A 19509-nucleotide genomic window follows, 5' to 3' on the forward strand; every position below is an offset into this window, starting at 1 on the left:
AAAATATTTTCAGTTACTTTTGCATTAGAATTACAGAGAAAGAAAAACTTATACAAATGTTGAAAAAGATGTTATGCAAAGCAAATAACGGGTGAGGTCCCACACCCACATACACATACAGTAATCACGCTTCCATGCAATACATAGATATTACATTCGTCGAAGTTTCCTGCTAACGCCATTATGTGGCCTGGCTTAGCATTAATTGGTTCCTGGCGGTGTGTCGGAGCTGTGTGTCACCGGCACGGTGACTGAGGTTTGAACATCGCCCAGGGCTGCGGATACACTGCACCCACTCAGACATCACACAAATGCTCTTACAAACGTTTACACACAAAGTATTGTAAAGTATATAGGAACTTGTCCAAAGGCTATAAGAAATAATGTCCAGTGGTGTATGTGTGAGTCAGGAACCCCTTCAATAGCCTCACCCAGACAGACCTAGATCTCACACCCTCAGGGTCTACTAAGCCCTTAAATCCTCTGATATCCCCCCAATATCCCCAAATCATCGACCCACAGGAACACACACACGCATACACACACACACACACACACACACACACACACACACACACACCTTCCAACATCACTTTGAGGAACCTCTCAGGAAGATCTCGGCTTTCACTTGCTTTCCTTTTTCCCATTCTTGCCACATCCATCCAATATATCCAATGGCTGGTAGGTAAAGCGGCAGTCATAGCAGAGGTGGGATACTTTCTTCCTGCTCCCACACAGCAGTCCAAGAGGCCCCGCAGGCATGTAATAGGAGAGAGAATGTGTGAACCAAGACTGAAATCATCTCATCCGGGCTAGAGCGTCTTGACAAAACATTATTATGACAAGTCAAAACATAAGAACTTTCTTTACCTACTTTATTATTGAACTATTTCTGATGTTCTGTCTATGTTTTGTCTTATCTATCTTTCTCCCCTCAGGGTCACTCTATATGACTACCAGGCTCTGTGCTGGGTCTATTCAGAGAGTAGTGACAGTGGACACACACTGTTGGATGTGAGTACTGCATGTTTTCGCACCCTTCAACATCCTTGTTTGCTGTCCATGCAATTCAAAGTCGTGCCTGCGTATTATGTGCTTTGTGCTATGTGTTTTTTTTCTTCAGCCCTACTTCGCTTTCTTCTCAGCTGTGAAGTGGATCCTGACTGAGCTTGTCATGTAAGACTTCTGTGTATGTGAGAATGTCTTGTGTCTTTTTTTAAGAGCAGAAACTTGCAGGATATATGTTCTTTTGAGGACTTGTATAGTGGCCTTTCCAGTGTGTGTTGTGATTATATATGAACTGTATGTTTGTTTACGAGTGCCTCCACATGTATGTTGACGTGATCCCCTGTGATCATGAGCAGTAATGGCTACCTGATGTTTTCTGTGGCACGGGTATTTCTGTGATGCCACATTGTGGTTGTGGAGTCTTCCTGGGTGGTCTGTTGTTGCCACGGTGCATCATGGGAGGATTGAGTTGTCAGTGCTAATTTTACAGTCTATCACAGTGAAGACACATTTTTGTATGTGAAATGGATTTTTTTTTTTTATGTGCCTTAATTTCCATTAATGTTTTATGTATAGTCATTTTAAAAATTGTATAGAATCTACTTGTCTGTAATTAGCCATTATCAATGTGCTATCCTCTGAAATGTTTTGTTCTTTTTTTAACACAGCATTTCATATCAAGTTCAGCAACATACTTGAAGTATTAATATATGTATTAGACCAGGATTCATTTGAAATGAAACAGTCGAGATTGGTCAGGTACACAATTAAAAACAATTAAAGTTAAAAACAATTCTCAGCAGATATTTATTTAATATAACAGCCAATGAGCAGGATTAAATCTGTGTCATGGTTACTTTTAAAGGCATATTAGTTATCATTTCTAAAATTCTTATGAAGAAACTTGTGCAGAAACAAAGGGTGACAGGCAGTACAGAGTGTTACAGTATGTATTATATAAGCATTTGTTGGAGTGTATTCTTATGGTCGTTGTCATCTCCACATTTAGATTCCTGGTTGAGTTCAACTTGTACAGCTGGTGGTACACTGACCTCACTGTTAAAGGTAAGAACGCTCTATTTGGAAATATTCTTGTTCTCCAGCTCTCAGTCTAAAGGACACAAACATAATCACACTACCACAGTTTTATCAAACAAAAAGGGTTTTGTAAGTCCCTATTGAATAAGGCCTGATCCATGAATCCAGTACTGTATAATATGTATTTTATTTTAAATGCCTACTGCAGTTGAAAATAGCAATCGTAGGATGCATAAAGTGCAAAAAAAAAAAAAAATAGTATAATGAAATATCATCAATGATAACAATAATAAAATCTTGAATAAAATAATCAACATTATTACTTTGACTGTACTTTCGTGTGATTAGTACACACAGTTTAATTTCAAATTCCTACCATTACTTGTTTACATCTTTTATATAAAAACATTTTCAGAACTGTTTTTTTTTTTTTTTTCCAAACCAAGCTTTGAACAATCTAACTGACATGATAATGGCTGTCAAATGGAAGTAGGTCTGTGTCTTTTATGGTCTTTAATTTTGAAAGGCTAAAAGAAAGATTTTTTTTTTTAATTAAACAAGTTGTTTAAGTAATAGAAAATCACATCTTTCTTCTATAAAAATGCAGGCTTTGAAACAAAAACAACACACCACCTAAAACCTGATTTTAACCACTTCAGTGTGTTTTGTTAAACTAACCATGTGCAGCAGTAAACTTTTTTTCACTTCTGGAAAACGTAATCACAGGCAATAATATGTTTTATATTTTTATATACTTTTTTTCTTTCCTGTCTCACAAAACAGAAAAATAAATTGACCAAAGGTGAAGGACAACATATTAAAAATTTTGTTTTGTCTGATTTGTGAGTGAAAATTGTGAAAATCAGTTTCTTCCCTTTCTAAATTATCTTTTTTTTTAAAGGATTATCAAGAAAAAAATGGTACATTCTTTTCCATACTTGTTGCATTTAAAACAAAACTGCCCTCTTGACTTCATTTTCGCCATCTCCCCTCCATTTCCTCTCGGTCTGACTCAGTGTAACCACTGGAAAAACAGAATAAAGAGCCACAATCCAAAACCTGAAAGTAAAAAAATCCAAAACATAAGTTCACCTCAAGTGACAGCGAGTGTTGCATGTGTGCATGTGTGTTTGTGAGTGCGTGTGTATGCACAAACATTTGAATTTGTTTGTGTCCAGAGGAGCTTATACTTGATGGTTTTATGATCTGTGAGGATATATGTCATATTGGTAGTGGTGGGAGGCAATATCCGCCTTGTAACAGGAGAAAAAGGCTTTTCTCCTTCTTTTTCTTTCTCTCTTCTCCGGTTTTATGTCTGAACTTCCTTATTTTCTTTCTCACTTGCTTCCATGAATTCGCGCACATTCCCATATGATTAATGCCAGGCTGTGGATGCTGTGATTCCTAATGCTTTATGGAGTGTTGAATACTGTTTGCCTGTCTGAAATGAAAGCCTCACTAAGCAGCATCATACTGTAGTATTAATTCCAGCCAAAACTAATATGAAAATATTTTGTGTGTGAATGTGGGAGTGGGGGTAAGAACCACAAAACGAAAGTCTATAAAATGCTTTCCTTGCACACTTTAATCCTGAATGAAGTGAAGCTGGGCATCGCTGTTCGCCAAGCAGTTGAGACAATTTCACAGCTGGCTAGCCTCAGGTCTTAGCAGCACTTTCTATATCTTTTTACAATAGAGACACAGGCCTGTGACACACAGCTGAAACACCCCAACTTAGCTGCTCGTAACCCAATCTACACAGCCTCTCAAGCTGAACTAATCCCAGACGTTTATACATGTAGGCTGCATTTCTCACATCTATATACTTTATGTATAACGCACACAAACAGGCACACGTGCACACAGTAATGCTGCACTGATGACTCTCAGTAATTAAACTCCTCCATTCAAATCACATGCATAATCCACCATCTTTTGAATTCTGTGGAGCACACTGATACAACTGAGCATTTAAATAATCTGTTTTTATTAAATAAGTCAATTTGCAACATGTTGGCTCCCTCTATAAAATTTGAATCCAACTATCCTGTAGCATTGTTTCAAACCTCTGGGTGGCAGGAGAGTTCAAGCAATGCTGTGAGAATGGCTGCCCTAGATTTACACTGGAAACATTTCCAGAAGGACAAGAGGCAGCTCTGGTTCAGAAATACTGTTTTCTTTTAAACTTGTATATTTACATGGATGTGGTGTGTTTGCCTGTTTGCTTGCAATCTATTTGCTCAACTATTTTGAATATATAATTTGACTTTTAGATGGCTGTTTCATAACTTTTCCACCAACTTTGACTCACTGTTCCTTATTTCTTACATTGCTTCTTTCACTCTTTCTTTCTCCCTCTGTCTTTCTTCGTTTGCATTTTCTTTCTTGTTTCCTATTTCTTTCCTTTGTCCCTTCTTTTTTCATTTCCCCTCTTGCTTTCTCCCCTTAGCTCAGAGGATAGGCCGGACCATGCAGGTACCATGTGACACAGAGTACCCAGCCTTTGTGTCTGAGCGAACCATCAAGGAGAATACCGGCAACATCGACTGTGACGGCTGCATCAAGTATGAGACACATAAACAGACACACAAGAACATGAATTACAAAATTATAAGTTACACCAACAGCAATCTAAATATCTGTCTCTTGTAGGATAAGAATTGTTTCTTATCAGCTATCTACTGTGCGCAATTAAACAAGCTAACAAAAGAAAAGTCCTGTTAACTCTTATTTTGGCAAAATATTTTTTTTCTCTATAATCCCTTATAATGACAAACACATTCAAATATTTTTTGTCTGCTGAAAACATTTTTATCCAGGCCATCCATCAGAGACACACACGCAGACACTAACGCTCTCCTGCGGCAGTTTGAAACACAAGGCATTTAGAGATGAGGGAGAGAGGTGGAAAAAAAGCTTCCTTTAAAAATGGGAAAATGAGTGTGGTCCCCATTAACAATTTGGGCTTTTCTGTCAGGCAATTGTGGGGTGTTCTCTGGATCCCTCCAATGGGCCCTTCATTGCTCCCAGCTGTGGAACTGCCAGGGACCTCAGAAGTGTGTGTGTGTGTGTGTGTGTGTGTGTGTGTGTGTGTGTGTGTGTGTGTGTGTGTGTGTGTGTGTGTGTGTGTGTGTGTGTGTGTGTGTCTGCCTGCTGCTGCTGCTGGTGCAGCCCCACAAGGTCAGCAGGGTAACCACTGCCCTAGGTGCCAGGACTAAAATGTGGTTGGGGACCCCAACACACACACTGTACACTCACACACACACAGCACTCTCTCAGACACTCACATCCACCCACACGTTCACACATGACAGAAGCGTGCTCCGGAGAAGAATGGCCTCATCTCCAATGACACCAGACTAGGGATTAGCTGGCAGTGCTGCGTGCTCTGAGCAATATGTCGCTTTTTAAATAAATCTTTTTTTAAAACACAATGAAAGTAAAAAGGAGTGTTTATTTCGGTGAAATGGATTTTATAGCTCATATTTGTAATAGAGGATATTGGTGATAAACATCTGTTTCACGTTACAGGCTGACTGAGGCCTTTCTCTCATATTTTCATTGGGACACGTGCGTAAGCTTTACGTTTAAGGAAATATACCCTAAGCTCGTGCCTGTTAAATCTCTCTTCACTGTATTTTGACTCTTTGTATGCATGCGTGTGTCAGTTTTTGCATTTGTCCATTACTTCCAGATTGGTGTGACAGAGCACAATAAACGTCAACATCAAGTGAATGCTTAAGAGCCCCTGTAGGATGATTTAGCCTCCATTAATGCATTTCCAGCTTCTCCACACTGTAACATGAGATATAGGACAAAGAGTGCCTCTCCAACCGGAGATGGTCTTCAAGGGGACTATTAGCGACAATACTCCTGGCCATATATCCACCCGCTTCACATGCTTCTTTTCTTTCTCTTGACCGAGTCATGTCGGGAAAACAAAGAGACTCAAAGTAGCAGTGAGCAACAGCCTCTGCTCTGCAGTCGCACATATAGACGTGGGTTCATCTGTTAAAGATTCTTGAGATAAATGTGACTCTTCATCCCAAGTCACAATAATAACCATGGTGCTGCTGAGCTAGCTGTGAATATCATGGCGCCTTCACTCCAAATGTGCTATAAGGCAAGTTTGTTTCTTAATTTGGCCATTTAAACAGGTTTTAATGCTGCAAGTACAAAAGATAAGCACTTTTTTCTTAATACAGAAATTATTGACAATAATTTTGTTTTCTTAATACGTTAAGGTCTGTGTGATAGAGCTGATACAGAATGTTTTTACAGAGCCAGCATTTTTAATTTCTAGAAATATTAGGTGATGTAGATTTGTGTCTTACATGATAAAGTCATGGGTTTTAATAGATTTTTGTAAATAATCTCCTTTTTTACATTTTGTTCCAGGATAAGAAAAATGTATTCCTAATGTCACTTAACAAAACCATTTTGTTACCTCCATGTACAAGCTGCTAGAAGCTAGAATTTTAAAGCATAGGTTCGATATCTCTGTTAGAGTCCTACTAAATATACTGTATGTATTGGAATCATGTAAAATACTTTTTAAAAAGAGAATAATAGAAATTTTGCGGTCTGTTTTTCCCAGAAGTAATATGAGATACGGAAACAAAATGACTGCATTGCTCTGAAAAGTCATCAGTCTGTTTGTTGAGATTTTATTGGAGCAATTTCAATCCAGTAAATTAGTAACTGTTCGATTGCACACAGTAATTACTGGTCAAATTTCCCAACTGTGATGACAGACACGTCTGAAAAACATTCAGTGCGTGCAGTTATGGTTCGGCTTTTGTTATGCAATGATTAAATCCTTAGAAAAATATGAATATTCTCTATGGGACACATAAAAATATTACATATAGCCAAACCTGAGCACAGAATCATTTTTCCATGACTTAAACAAATTATTGCTGCTGTTCTAAATTAGTAGCAGTGCATGAAGACTTTCAAATGTACTGAGAATTAGTGACATCTTATCATATCTTCAACCCTACAAATGAGTATCAATAAAGCAGTCTGCGATTAAAAGTGTTGATAAGCAGTGATCACTTTTTATCAGCTTTAGACACAGCTTGTGTGATATGTTTTGTCAGAGCTCTGAGAAGATGACATGGTCTGTCAACACATGTTTCTGTGTCATAATCTCAGTTTTGTACATTTAAACTTCTATTTTCTTTCTTTCTGTGTGTCTCCATATTCATCCATTCAACCTTTATTTATACTCAAGAGATCATTGAGGGTGACCCTCATTTACAATGACATTGAGTCAAGTAGAAAACCACAAAAAAAACAATCGTAACAACAATGAGACGTACTAATATAAATAAGGCTATATCACAATTTGCCAATAACTAACCATTTAACTTTCATATTGAAGAAGATAAACTTGGATATAAATCAAAATAAATAATAATATGAAATAAGATACAGTTTTGTAAGCAAACATGTCACTCAAAGTTTTGTATGTCTGTCACTCTATATTTTTTTAAGAGAAACATGTCGGATGTCCTTGTTGTCTGTTGGCCAAAATGTGGAGGCCCCCAGCTCTATGAGACCATGTCGAGAACAAATCGTCCATATTATATGTGTTTGCACCAGAGAGTATGCATTGATGTCTGTCGCTGTGTATCTGTGCACATTGTACACTTCCATGTGTGTGTGTGTGCGCGCGCACATGTGTAGCTGTGTGTGCATTCATATGTGGTGTGGTGCTCCCTTTCCCAGCACTGGGTATGTTCAAGGCCAGCAGCTGTGCTGTCAGGATGTGTTTAAGTCTTTTCTTCAAGAACACTTGCTCTGCTTTCTATCAGCGGGCAGAGCTGGACCAGCCTGGCGCTGTGCAGGGGTGAGCATGGATTATTAAACATCAGCAGATCCTAATACACCCTGATTAGAGCTGGCTTGGTGTGTTTGATGGGTTGGTTTGGTTCAATTTGGTTGGTCATGGTGGGATAAGCTTATTAATGTATGGTGGATTGGTGCCACTCAAAGATTGGAGGCTGTTTGCGGTCAGATTAAATTGGTCATAGTATTAAATTAGTAAAGATGAAGCTATTGCTGTAGATACTGAATCTGTTTTGATCTATCCCTGTGTCTTTGTTCATATCCTCTTTCGAATGAGTTGAGAAGGTTTATGTGTACATGCTGTAGTATTGCATCTGTGTGTGTTCACTCCGTCACACGTGCATGTTTCCGTACGTGTCTGATAAAAGCTTCACAGTAAATTCGATAAATCACCCAGCTGCAGCAGAGAAGAGGGAGGGAGAGAAGCAAGAGATCTAGAAAGAAAGGGTGATAGAAAGAAGAGATCATCTTTACGACCTCTCTTCTTCATAAAGCTTATCCATGGACATAAATCACTGGCCAGGAGGCCAAGGCAAGGCCTGATCTCTTAGGCCAGTAAAACACAGCCATGGGAAGCTATGAGCACACAAGTGTGGTTCCCATTTGTCTCCCTTTGGAGTGTTTTATATTCGGCAACACTTCATTGGTCCTCGCTTTGGATAGGATATACCAAAGACTAAAGAGAAGGAAGGGAAGAGAATGAGGAATAGGAGTGGATGGAGTCAGTTAGAGAAGTATGTGTGTATTCCTTGTATGTGTGTTAGTGTGAGTCTGTCTATGTCTCTGCATGTTTATTGACAGCTGGCGGTGATATACTTCATCCTCTTGACATGCGTCCAACGGAGTCTCTTCAGTGCATCTCCCCTCTGCCAGAGCAGAATGTGAACACACATAACACAAATCCTGTGACACATGGAAATTTACATCACACCCATGTACCTCGACTACTTGCCAATCTCACATCTCCTTGACCCTCTTCTTCCTTCCTCGTCTTTTTTTTTTCTGTATCTGTCTGTGCTGTGATTGGCAGGTCCTTTGTGATTCAGCAAATCCCCAGCAGTAATCTCTTCATGGTGGTGGTGGACAACAAGTGTGACTGCAGTATGTTTGAGCCAATCACCATGGACCCCATCGAAATCATGTATATCCTTTACTGGGCAAAGACCGGGGAGGGGGTTGTTGAAGTCCCAAATGGATCGAGGAAAAAACAGGATGTTGATTTAGATTTAAAGCAAGAGACATAAATTTGATGGGCATGTGAAACAGTCATTTTTTTTAAAAGAAAAATCTATAGTTGTTGTAAAATCCTGATTAAATGCATCAGACTTCTTAAAATATATCAAAAGCTAAAGTTAAAATTTCAAAGGAATGCCTCACTTTGCAATCACATTTAATGTCTTCTCTACCCATGGCATGCAGGGTAGCAAGGTGTTGGGAGTGAACTAATAAATAAAAGAATGGATGGATTGCTTTTGAAGTGAACCGTAGCTGTTTTAAACAGCTGGCATGTTGCAATTTTCCACAAAAGGGTTTTCCCCCGCTGAGAAAAATATGAGTGTTACCTTATTATGTTTTTAATGGAAAGGTCTGTTCTCCTCCTCCTCATAACTTCCAGTGTCAGAATTCTTATAGCCAGTGTGTATCCATCAACATCACCGTGATGGAAATAACATGGAACGTTTTAATGTGTGGGAACGCTTTGGGAAGTTTGTTTGCCCTCTCCCCTTTGCGGATGAAAGAGATGCGATTGTTGTGGCGATGTTAAGATGGGGCACTGAGACAGCAGTCTACCGGATAGTCTGTTTCAAAGTGCTCTGTGAGTGGATATGAGTTTGGACTGCATTGCAGCCCACGCTGTGATGGGATACTGATCAACAGCAGACACACAGCTCGCTCACAGTGGCTTCAGACTGAAGAAACTTAGCTTGTCACCACAAAACAGGCTTGATTCTCCTACAATGTGCATTTATATGAAGTTGTATGCAGTACATTCAGACTGTATATACATGTCCAGCAGTGTTTATTTTGTTGTAGGGCGCTCACTTTAGCATAAAGCCTGCTGTTCTGTTGCCATTCAACAAAAGAACACTCATCACACATTGCTCAAATTTGGCCGCATAAATACAATTTTTGCATTCAGAAGAACTACCTTCCATCGCTGACTCAAAAACATACATTCCTTTCCATTATTTTCCAAGAAATATACTCCTGCAGGAAAACACCCCTGCGCAGTGTTCCAAATGACATACTTCCCTGAGTACACCAACAAATAGTGCTCTTCCACATTGGGACTCTTAATTTTTGACAGGGGAGTGCTGTTTCAATCCGCACACTGCCATTCTGCACTGACTGGAAATGACTTCAGCATGTGAATACAACACTCGCCAAAATATCTGCAGCTTTAATTGTTATACTCAGAAATGAATGTGTTTTCTTGCCCTCTGTTTAACACACTCAATAAACACACTGATTCCTCTGTCCAGCAGCAGTAGTGGAAAATAAAGCCTTTTGTGTGGTGTTCAGGAACAGCTGCAGCTTCCTCATAGCTTTAATTTGAAAGTTATTCACGCCAGTGGCCCCACCCCTTTCTCTATGGTGCCAAGATGGTGTTTGCTTCGGGTGGAAAGTGTCCAGATTTTCACACTTCTTTTTTGGTGTGTTTTAAATGCATCATCCTGGTACTTGCAGTGCACTGCATATTTCTGTACTTGACAGTTTGAATGGCCTTATGCACTCAAAATAGTGAGTGTTAGTGCACAAGTACACCATTTGGAACACAGCAATTTTCTGTTATTGCCTTAACTTCAGCTGCACATAATGAATCTCTCAAATGCGAGAGATTGAAGATGCAAAAGGATAGGAGACGCCCAGACACCTGCCACCCTTTTCACCCAGAGGTATGTGCACCACAAAGACACATATTGCATACACACTCTTTTTCATGATATATTTCTGATTCAAATGTTCCATGTCTGTTCCTATCATGCCGCCATCTGCCTCTAGGAGAACTCAATGGAGTGTGGAGGAGCTGGTAGTCTCACCCCGTCTCTTGTGGCGACACTGCTCTGCGTACTCTTGGCACTGTTCCCTAGGTGACCACAGCTGGCCACGCCTCTCCATCCAGGACTTAACTTGGATTGGCTTGGCTCGGCATGCAAAAAAATCGCAACGATGCCACAGAAAAATACACTCCTGCCCCGAATGCACAAACATCTGCCCAATTTCAACTCACCACCTACATAGTCCCTAGCCCTGAGGTACCTCCGTCCAAGGTATATATTTGAAAGGATTGATTATGGATAGCTGCTAAGTAGTGATCATTAAGGTGCTTTACCAATATCACATGGGCTGCACAGAGAGGTTTAGGGGGAGATATAAAGTCTAGAAACACATAGTAATAATTCTAAAAATGCACTTAGCTTAAAAAACTGCACAAGTGGTCTAGCAACACCCACTGACACTAATACCAGTTCAGTCCTTTCAGGTAGCAGTTATGGGTGGGGGTCTGTAGCTGGGCTTGGAACTGGGCATTATAGCCACATTACACCCATGTGGAGAAAGACAGGCCACCTCACCCTGGCCCACTCTGACTTTTCATGGACAATAATGATTCTGAAGATAAAAATACTACTGAAAATGAAGATGATTATATGTGGCTGGGGTTGTAATGAAATGTTTGTCTAATGATCTTTTTTTTCATGATGAGAAAAAAAGAAGTTGTAGTATATATATGAAAAAAAAAATATTTATGATTTGCAAGTGGTACCCATAAACTGTGACTATGAAATTTTTAGTCCTCTGATGTGAGTGGTTGTTAATATTTGAGCTTTGCCTTATTGAACGATATTGGTCCTGTTTGTGTACTTTTGAAATAAAATGATGTTTAAAATTTATGCTGTTGTTGACAGCTGTGTTGTTGAAATGCTCTACAGACCTTGAACAGAACAATAGAACCATTAGTTCTCATTCATATAGATTGTTCAGTTCTTGTTGGCAAATTTGACTGATTCATTCAGTGTCTGCTCCTAGTGGTTGGCTGTGGGAAAATGTTTGGCTGCCTTTTGGCCTCCACTTAAGCAGAGATGCAGTAAGTGTGTGTGTGTGTGTGTGTGTGTGTGTGTGTGTGTGTGTGTGTGTGTGTGTGTGTGTGCGCGTGTGCGTGCGTGCATCTGGCTGTTTCCCTATTCTGTCATTCATGTACGCTTCTGCCCCAGAGGCTTATCCCCCCATACAAAGACACAATAAAAACCACAACACTGGGATCGAAGACCAACCACAACATACATCTGTATTTGTTTAGGAATGCACAAACAATCCTTCAACATGTTCATACATACTCATATTCCTGCATACATGCAAGAAAATTATTTTAAGGGCAACTTGCATTGTTCTTATAATTGCACAAACATAAAAGTCATATTTGTTTAAGTGTAAAACAAGCGAGACATTTTCAGAGACCCTGTCAGTGCCAGTAAGAGGAAGCTCTGCTGTGGTCTCCATGTCAACACCAAGGTCCCTGTGGTCAACAATGGGACATGCTTCGTCTCCTTCTCTTTCCCCACCTCTCAACCAGCAATTCTTCGAAACCCCCCACTTCCTTCCTCACTGACAAGGTAATTCTCAATGTCCTCGTGGTCTAATCTATTCTCTACTGTTTCACTGATCTCGTCCCTTGAGCAAAACTTTGTGACTATAATCATTCCCAGTTCTCTTCCTCTTTCTATGGTCCAAAGACTCCCTCACTTGCTTGTGGGCCATTTATCACTGCATAATGGGATTGGAGCTGTTTTGGGTCAACACACATCCAGTCCGGTCTGTGATTCCTTCCTGTTTTCCAGATGAGTTATGGGAAAGTGCATCCAGTGTGTGTACAAAAGGCAGACTGGGGGAAAGCAATCTTCTTTCTGGGAAGTTGCCACAATGGCAGCCCTGTTGCCACCTTCCATGTTCCTGTGAGTGATAAATGCTCATCTCTGCTTTCTGTTAGCTGTTTTGCCCACACACTGAGGGGATACGTCAGCCATTCAGATGCTTGAAGACTCTCTTTTCCAAAGCACCCAGATTATATGCATGCAGGCAATATAGGTTACAATGTCTTGTCAAACAGCACTTTCATAAAACAAAAAGAAACATGAAAAATGAAATTAAAATGGAAAAGAAAGCAAAAATATTTAACTTAAACTGTATTTGTTGGAGTTTCATTTCTCTGTTATTATTTAAACGTAGATGCGGTTTGACTCACACAAATGTTCACTTTGTCAAGGGAGTTCTCACTACGTCCTCCGTCCATCAAAAGAGACACACAGCACGAAAAACATCAAGTGAGAGAAATATCATGGAGGGTGTTTTCTGAAAAGACGTCTGCATTCCTTCCCAATGATCCAATCTGTGCTGCTGTTTGAGGTGGGAAGGAACCCCTGAGAGAGGAGTCACTGATCACTTGGACACAATGCCCTGAAGGGGCCCTGCACTTCAAAACACACCTATCCATCAGCACTCGCACTACTCTTACTGTTTGTTCGCCATTATCTTGACTACATGAGAAATCTCCTTTGCTAATATGCCGGAAGACAGCACAGTGAATCACACGTGTATTCACACATTCAAACATTCATGCATACACCCTTAGTCTTAAACCTGCATTAACGCACACACAATGAACACAAAGCACGCACGCACACACACACACACACACACACACACACACACACAGGCGGTCACACAGAGGGCAAAGCTTTTGGTGTTACCTCCAATGGAGTGGATACCACCATTGGTGTTTTGCTTTAAGGACCACAGATATGTTTAAATGGAAATGATTCTGAGCAGCTGAACCACACCAGGACCACACACAGGCCCGGTGACCACAACACGGCAAAGCTAAGACAAGCTGGGAAAACACACACACAATTCGGTCGACATTCCACAGCAACATCTCAGCCCTGCAACTCAGTGTCTTGCATGTATTCCTATGTTTGCATAGAGGATAAGGTTACTGTAGAGAATATCTAATTTTAGAGAAACCATGACAGAAAAGTATTTGGTATTTATTTTTTGGGTATCCCTGACTATGCTCGATGGGATTGAGTATTTGCAGCTTCAATGTTATCAAAGGGATTCATAATTCCCCCCTCTCAGCATCTTCCCCTCATCCCTGTCCTTATTCATCTCCTTTTTTTTTTTTTACCCTCCTTTACCTTTTTCACAGCTGCCCTGGCCACATGCTCTCTGGCTGCAGTGGTGATAATGACCAGAACCTCTCGACTACCTCACCCACACATACATGTGCCCACATGCTCACACATCGGAGACGAAAAGCGTACCAAACCCCAAAGACAAATTTGTTCCTGTGGGTGCCAGGAGACACACTGCTGCCAAGGTTGAGAGGTGCCAGCTGAAAACATACACTCTCAACACACACACACACACACACACACAGAATTGGTTGTCCACCCCATGCTGTGACAGGAAGAAAAGCCTTCAGTACTTAGGGACCTCTTGGTGAGTTTGAGGACCTGACAGCCAGCTGTACTAATACTGTATGTCTGTGTGTGTGTGTGTGTGTGTGTGTGTGTGTGTGTGTGTGTGTGTGTGTGTGTGTGTGTGTGTGTGTGTGTGTGTGTGTGTGTGTGTGTGTGTGTAAAAAATGAAAATGGGGAGAGCTAGTGTGAGAAAGAGAAACTATATCTCATTGTTTTTATGTTCTTATTAGGATTAGCATAAAGTATATATTTGGGGAAGAGAGTGCACATAATTCACCAGCTTTAAGTTCATCAATTTTCTTTTAGACACGCAGCTTACTCTCCCCAGCCACATACTGACTAACATAACCAGAACAAATCATAGGCATATATTTAGCATTCCATTCTGTGTTTGTGCCAACAAGCTGAGGGAGATTTTTCAACATTAGCATATTCAGCGGAGTCTTTGTAGCTGCAACCTGAGCTCTGCCAGCCCATCCAGTCTACGAAAAGCCCAATTCGCTTACACATGGCGAGCTGAGCAATGGCCTGGAGGGGCATACATATTGGCTCCCTTAAACAGGAAGTGGCTAAATGGAGACCCATGAGCCCCCTGCCTTGCCTCTGCCACTCAAATGCACCCAGGCTGTTTTTAGAGTGTAGGCCAGCTTAACAGAATGGACAGTCAGGAGTGAAGAAAGAGGAGAGAGGGGAGGGTAAGAGAGCGAAGGAGGAAAGCTAGATTGGAGGTCAGGGAGGCAATGGAGGGAAAAGGCAGGCTGATTGCAGCAGGGTAGGTGGTCTCACGATATCATAGCTCAAGACAGGCAACACGATTGGCTCCCAGCCTCGGTTTGTCCCCAGGTCTTTGCGTTGGATAGGGATTGAGAACCACTATAAGTATTGTAAGCACTTAAGAGGTTCCTCAGATCACAGTTCATCAGCATCAGCATGTTTGCCTTGGATGGACGACCGATCAATGAGTTAGGTACTATTGAGGCTGTTGGCTCCCCCCAGCCGGCTATAAATCCTGCTGTGCTGATGAAGGCTGGAAGTTGATGTGATAATTGATGCAGTGGGGTTTTTTTGTACATGGCGTCTCTGGGCATGGTGTGGTCACATCACACTTTTATAAAAGTCTGTGTGTGCGTGTGTGTGTGTGTGTCCGTCTGTCATGTTTGATTTGTATCTTTATACCCCAGCTGGAGAGCTGCTCTTGCTCACCCTCTATGAACTCAGTGTGGACACGACTAAATGGTTGCTCTTATTGGCACATAAGTGTATGTGTGTGTTTGTGTGTGCATGTGCTTTACTTGCTTTGCCTTTTTCATGCAGTACACACTGAATAGACACACACACAGACACAGTGTATAACAACATTGTACTGTATGTGTATTTATGTTCTTTGTGGTTTATATTCATGCATATATGACCATGTGCATGCCTGATCAAAGGTGTGTGTGTGTCTGTGCGTGTGCGTGCGTGCGTGCGTGTGTGTGTGTGTGTGTGTGTGTGTGTGTGTGTGTGTGTGTGTGTGTGTGTGTGTGTGTGCGTGCACAGTTGGCCCGACTGATGAGCTGCATGTTCTGTGTTTGTGTGGACCTGGGATTTCAACGCCCTTATTTTGCATAGCGGAGCAGTGAAAGGAAGGCTAATGTTACAACCACAGGCCTTGATAGAAAAATCACTGCAGCAACGTGACATTTATATGCCCTAGTGTCCCCTACTCACTCCATTTCTCACCCCTTACTCACCCATCGTTACACTCTTGACCGTAGGAATATCCAAAGGCTTGCTTGACACCAACCACAGCCCTGCACGTCCTCCTGTTCTCACTCTAATCACCATCAGATAACTTTTATGTATCTCTGATCTGAGTGTCAGTGTGCACATGCACACTTGCACTAACAGAAATGCATGCTTAAGTACACAGTATAAATTTGCTTGTTTATTTCATGCATGTGTTCCTCCTGCTCTCTCTCACCCTAACTGTCTTGAGCATTTAGAGGGTATGATATCACAACGGGGTATTGTTGGGTGCTGACGTGTGTTTTGTGGTCGAGGTAAGCTGGGCTATGACGCCGTCTGTTTGTTTTTCAACATCTGCAGTTGGAGGGGAGTACTGGTGAGCTAGACGATTAGGGTTCTCATTTACGTAACTGTTGCAGTTCCACAATTATGGGCCATGTTGTAATTAAAAATAACCAGAGCTTTAATATACCCCGGACATGATTTCTCCATAGCTCAGAGGCATAGCATGTTGTTGTGTGTGTATGGGTGCATGTCTGTGGGTGGATGTGTGTTTGTGATTAATATTGCCTGCTAGTGGGTGTATAAAGAATATTATTAATGAGCTGTGTAATCTAAAAGTCCTGCAGTGTGTCATTTCTGGGAGAGGAAAAAAAGTTGAAACTAACACTCACTCTGATTTGTTTTAAAAAGAGGGAGGGCAAAATCAGGCATAGAGCAAGTTAGAAAGGGGAGCTAGGGATAGGAGTGAGAGAGCAAGAAAGTGTATTAATATCCCGTGTAGAATATGCACAAGAAAAAGATGGTTAATTTCTTTTTTTGAGTGTAGAGAATTAGAATCATCCTCCAGAAATGCCACCAGCATTCATAAAATGTGAGAGAAATTATACTCATTTACATAGCCTAAATCACAAAAACATCTATCAGTGGTTTTGCAAAGTACTTCTTATTTTGTAAAAGAGCAGAGATGAGATCCCCTACTTAAACTTCTGAATTAAACTGGTAGTCTCATTGTGATGCAGGCATTAGTTTCACATCAGGAAAAGGTCACCTTGCGCCAGACCTTGAAGGGGAGCTTGCCTGCAAGCATCCGGCTACCAAGCCTTTGCCCATGGGGCCTGATCGTGCACTGCCCAAAGAAATACCATTGAGCTGCCATCTTGTGGGCCCAGCACCCAAAGGGATAGAGTAAAGATCTGTGACATCCAGTGGGAGAACAAAGCAGAGCGACTGCTTTGCTTCAAACATTGCTTTGGTTCAGATATCTTATTTGGGTTTCTCCTGGGTCTCTTCCTTTGGAGGTTTTCCTGGTGCATCCATGCATGGAGGAGACTCCAGGGGAGACCCAGAACAATCTGCAAAGATTATATATCTAAAATGGCCTGGGAATGCCAAAGGATCTCCTTTGGAAAACGTTGCTGGGAAGAGCGACGTCTAGGCTAACCACCACAACCTGATCTTGATTAAGCGGTAGAAGAAAAAAAAAAAAAGTATTTATGGATGGACGAATTGTAGCTATTGTATGGCAGGAATGGTAAGTATTGTATTATATGATAAGTATGGTAAGTATTGTATTGTATGGTAAGCATGGTCTTGAATTGTACTGTATGTATGCACGTGACATAAACCACTTCACTTATTTTTGTATTGTTGAGTAATTTTTGGGATTTAATTCTTATTCTGTTCTATTATTCAGGTGAATAGATTGGTCTAGGAGCCTTCACCTACACCATCCCTGGAAACAGCAGTTCAACCTAGGGAGAAACACAGGAATCATCTAACATTGCCACAAGTACTAAACTGTTTGCTTGTTGTAGAATGTAAAAATAATAATATTTTAGTCATGTTTGCTTTGAAAAGATTTTGGTCAAACACAAAATGTCTCATTTCTCAAACAAAATGTTTGTGTTTGACCACCAATAATTAACTAATAACATTTTGGTAGTCAAAGGTCAAGGTCATTTACCTCACATCTGTCCAATACAACAGAAGGGGAGCTTGTGACCATATTTCACATTTGGTCAGATACTAAATTGGTGCCACTAATCTTGGGTTTCCAACTGTGGTGAATGAATAGATTGTCAGTGGTGTTGTGTTGAAAATAAATCTGAAGCATCAACATTTTTGAATTTGTTGCTTTTTTGCATCAATATCCATTTGGGGAGCTTTGTCTGCTTTCCTAGATACAACTTTATATTCAGAATCAGCTCAGTCAGTGGAAACATACAAGTTATTTCAAAGTCTTCACTACGTGTATCATATGAGTCTGGACAAAACTATTATATAACACATCTGGATTGACGTAGTGAGCAAACAAAAATTTAAACAAAGCAACCACTTTAGATTCTTAGAGGTGGCCACCTTTGTGTTATGTGCACCCTCCTGACATTCTTTTAACCAGCTTAGTCACCTGGAAAGGTTTTCTAACAGTCTTGTAGGAGTTCCCACATATGCCGAGCACTTGTTGGCTGCTTTTCCCTTACTCTGAGATCCAAATAGTCCCTCCTGGGAATCATTAATATTGGCTCCATTCGGAGATGCTGTTGATATCTAAGGCTGGTAACTCAAATAACTTTATTCTGTGAAGAAAAGGTAAGTTTCAGTTTGATGTTTTTCTGTTTCTGCACTTGAAGAAAACTTAAAAGTTATAAAAAAAAATGTCCAGATTGACTGCCCTTCATGTCTTAAAGTAAAGATTGACTGTTGTTTCCTTTTTGCTTCATTGAGTGGTTCTTATATAATAAGGATAACTACAGTAGTTGTACAGTATAGGGATATTTGCTGTATACCCACTACTTGGACACAACACAACTGATGGTCTCAAACTCATAAAAAGCAAAACCTTCCACTCATTAACTTTTGAAGAGGCTCACCTGTTAACTGTTAACTACACCAAGTGATATTGCCAATAGTGTGCAAAGCTGTCATCAAGGCAAACAGTGGCTACTTTGAAGAATCTAAAATATTAAAAAGATTCAGATATATAAACATCTCACAGCCCCAGGGCTCATCATGCTACTCTCGTGCTTTGTTCACAGTGACAGTAAAGGACACAAAATGGAGCTCCTGTTGTATGTAGGGCCTCCCAATCAGCTCTAAAGCCTGGAGCTGTTTATCTGAGAAAATAATTGCAAACCATTCAAACCAGCCCAACCCAACCTCACCAGCCAAATGCCTTTCCATTGTGTTGATGGAGAAGAAATGGGCCTGATCCTAATAAACCATGTATTTATGGAGTGAGGGTAACAAGTTGAGTCAGAATAGTCATTTTGGCCAGCATCTGTTTATACACTCTTTAACAATCTCCCTGGTGTAAACAATGTGTGTGGTTTGCAAGCACTAAATGCCTGCTCTGTTAAACCATCAGATCGCTTTACTTCTAAGGGACTACATTGCTGTGAAA

The 19509-nt window shown here is 40.7% G+C and overlaps 1 protein-coding gene across 2 annotated transcripts in view; it reads left to right on the forward strand.

Annotated features, from left to right (window-relative positions):
* Positions 1–11792, forward strand: part of cacna2d3a (calcium channel, voltage-dependent, alpha 2/delta subunit 3a) — a 115798-nt gene extending 104006 nt beyond the window's left edge. For both annotated transcript variants that reach the window (XM_069140524.1, XM_069140525.1), the window contains 7 exons: positions 939–1014; positions 1124–1176; positions 2018–2073; positions 4496–4610; positions 8930–9042; positions 10714–10796; positions 10903–11792. In XM_069140524.1, the coding sequence (XP_068996625.1) occupies positions 939–1014; positions 1124–1176; positions 2018–2073; positions 4496–4610; positions 8930–9042; positions 10714–10796; positions 10903–10995 (589 nt within the window). In that variant the 3' untranslated portion in view covers positions 10996–11792. The remainder of the gene's footprint in view (positions 1–938; positions 1015–1123; positions 1177–2017; positions 2074–4495; positions 4611–8929; positions 9043–10713; positions 10797–10902) is intronic.
* Positions 11793–19509: the final 7717 nt, after the last annotated feature.

Source organism: Embiotoca jacksoni, unplaced genomic scaffold (assembly GCF_022577435.1).
Source record: "Embiotoca jacksoni isolate LCO1_2020_lvr unplaced genomic scaffold, fEmbJac1.0.p SCAF_9, whole genome shotgun sequence".
Classification (NCBI taxonomy): Eukaryota; Metazoa; Chordata; class Actinopteri; family Embiotocidae; genus Embiotoca; species Embiotoca jacksoni.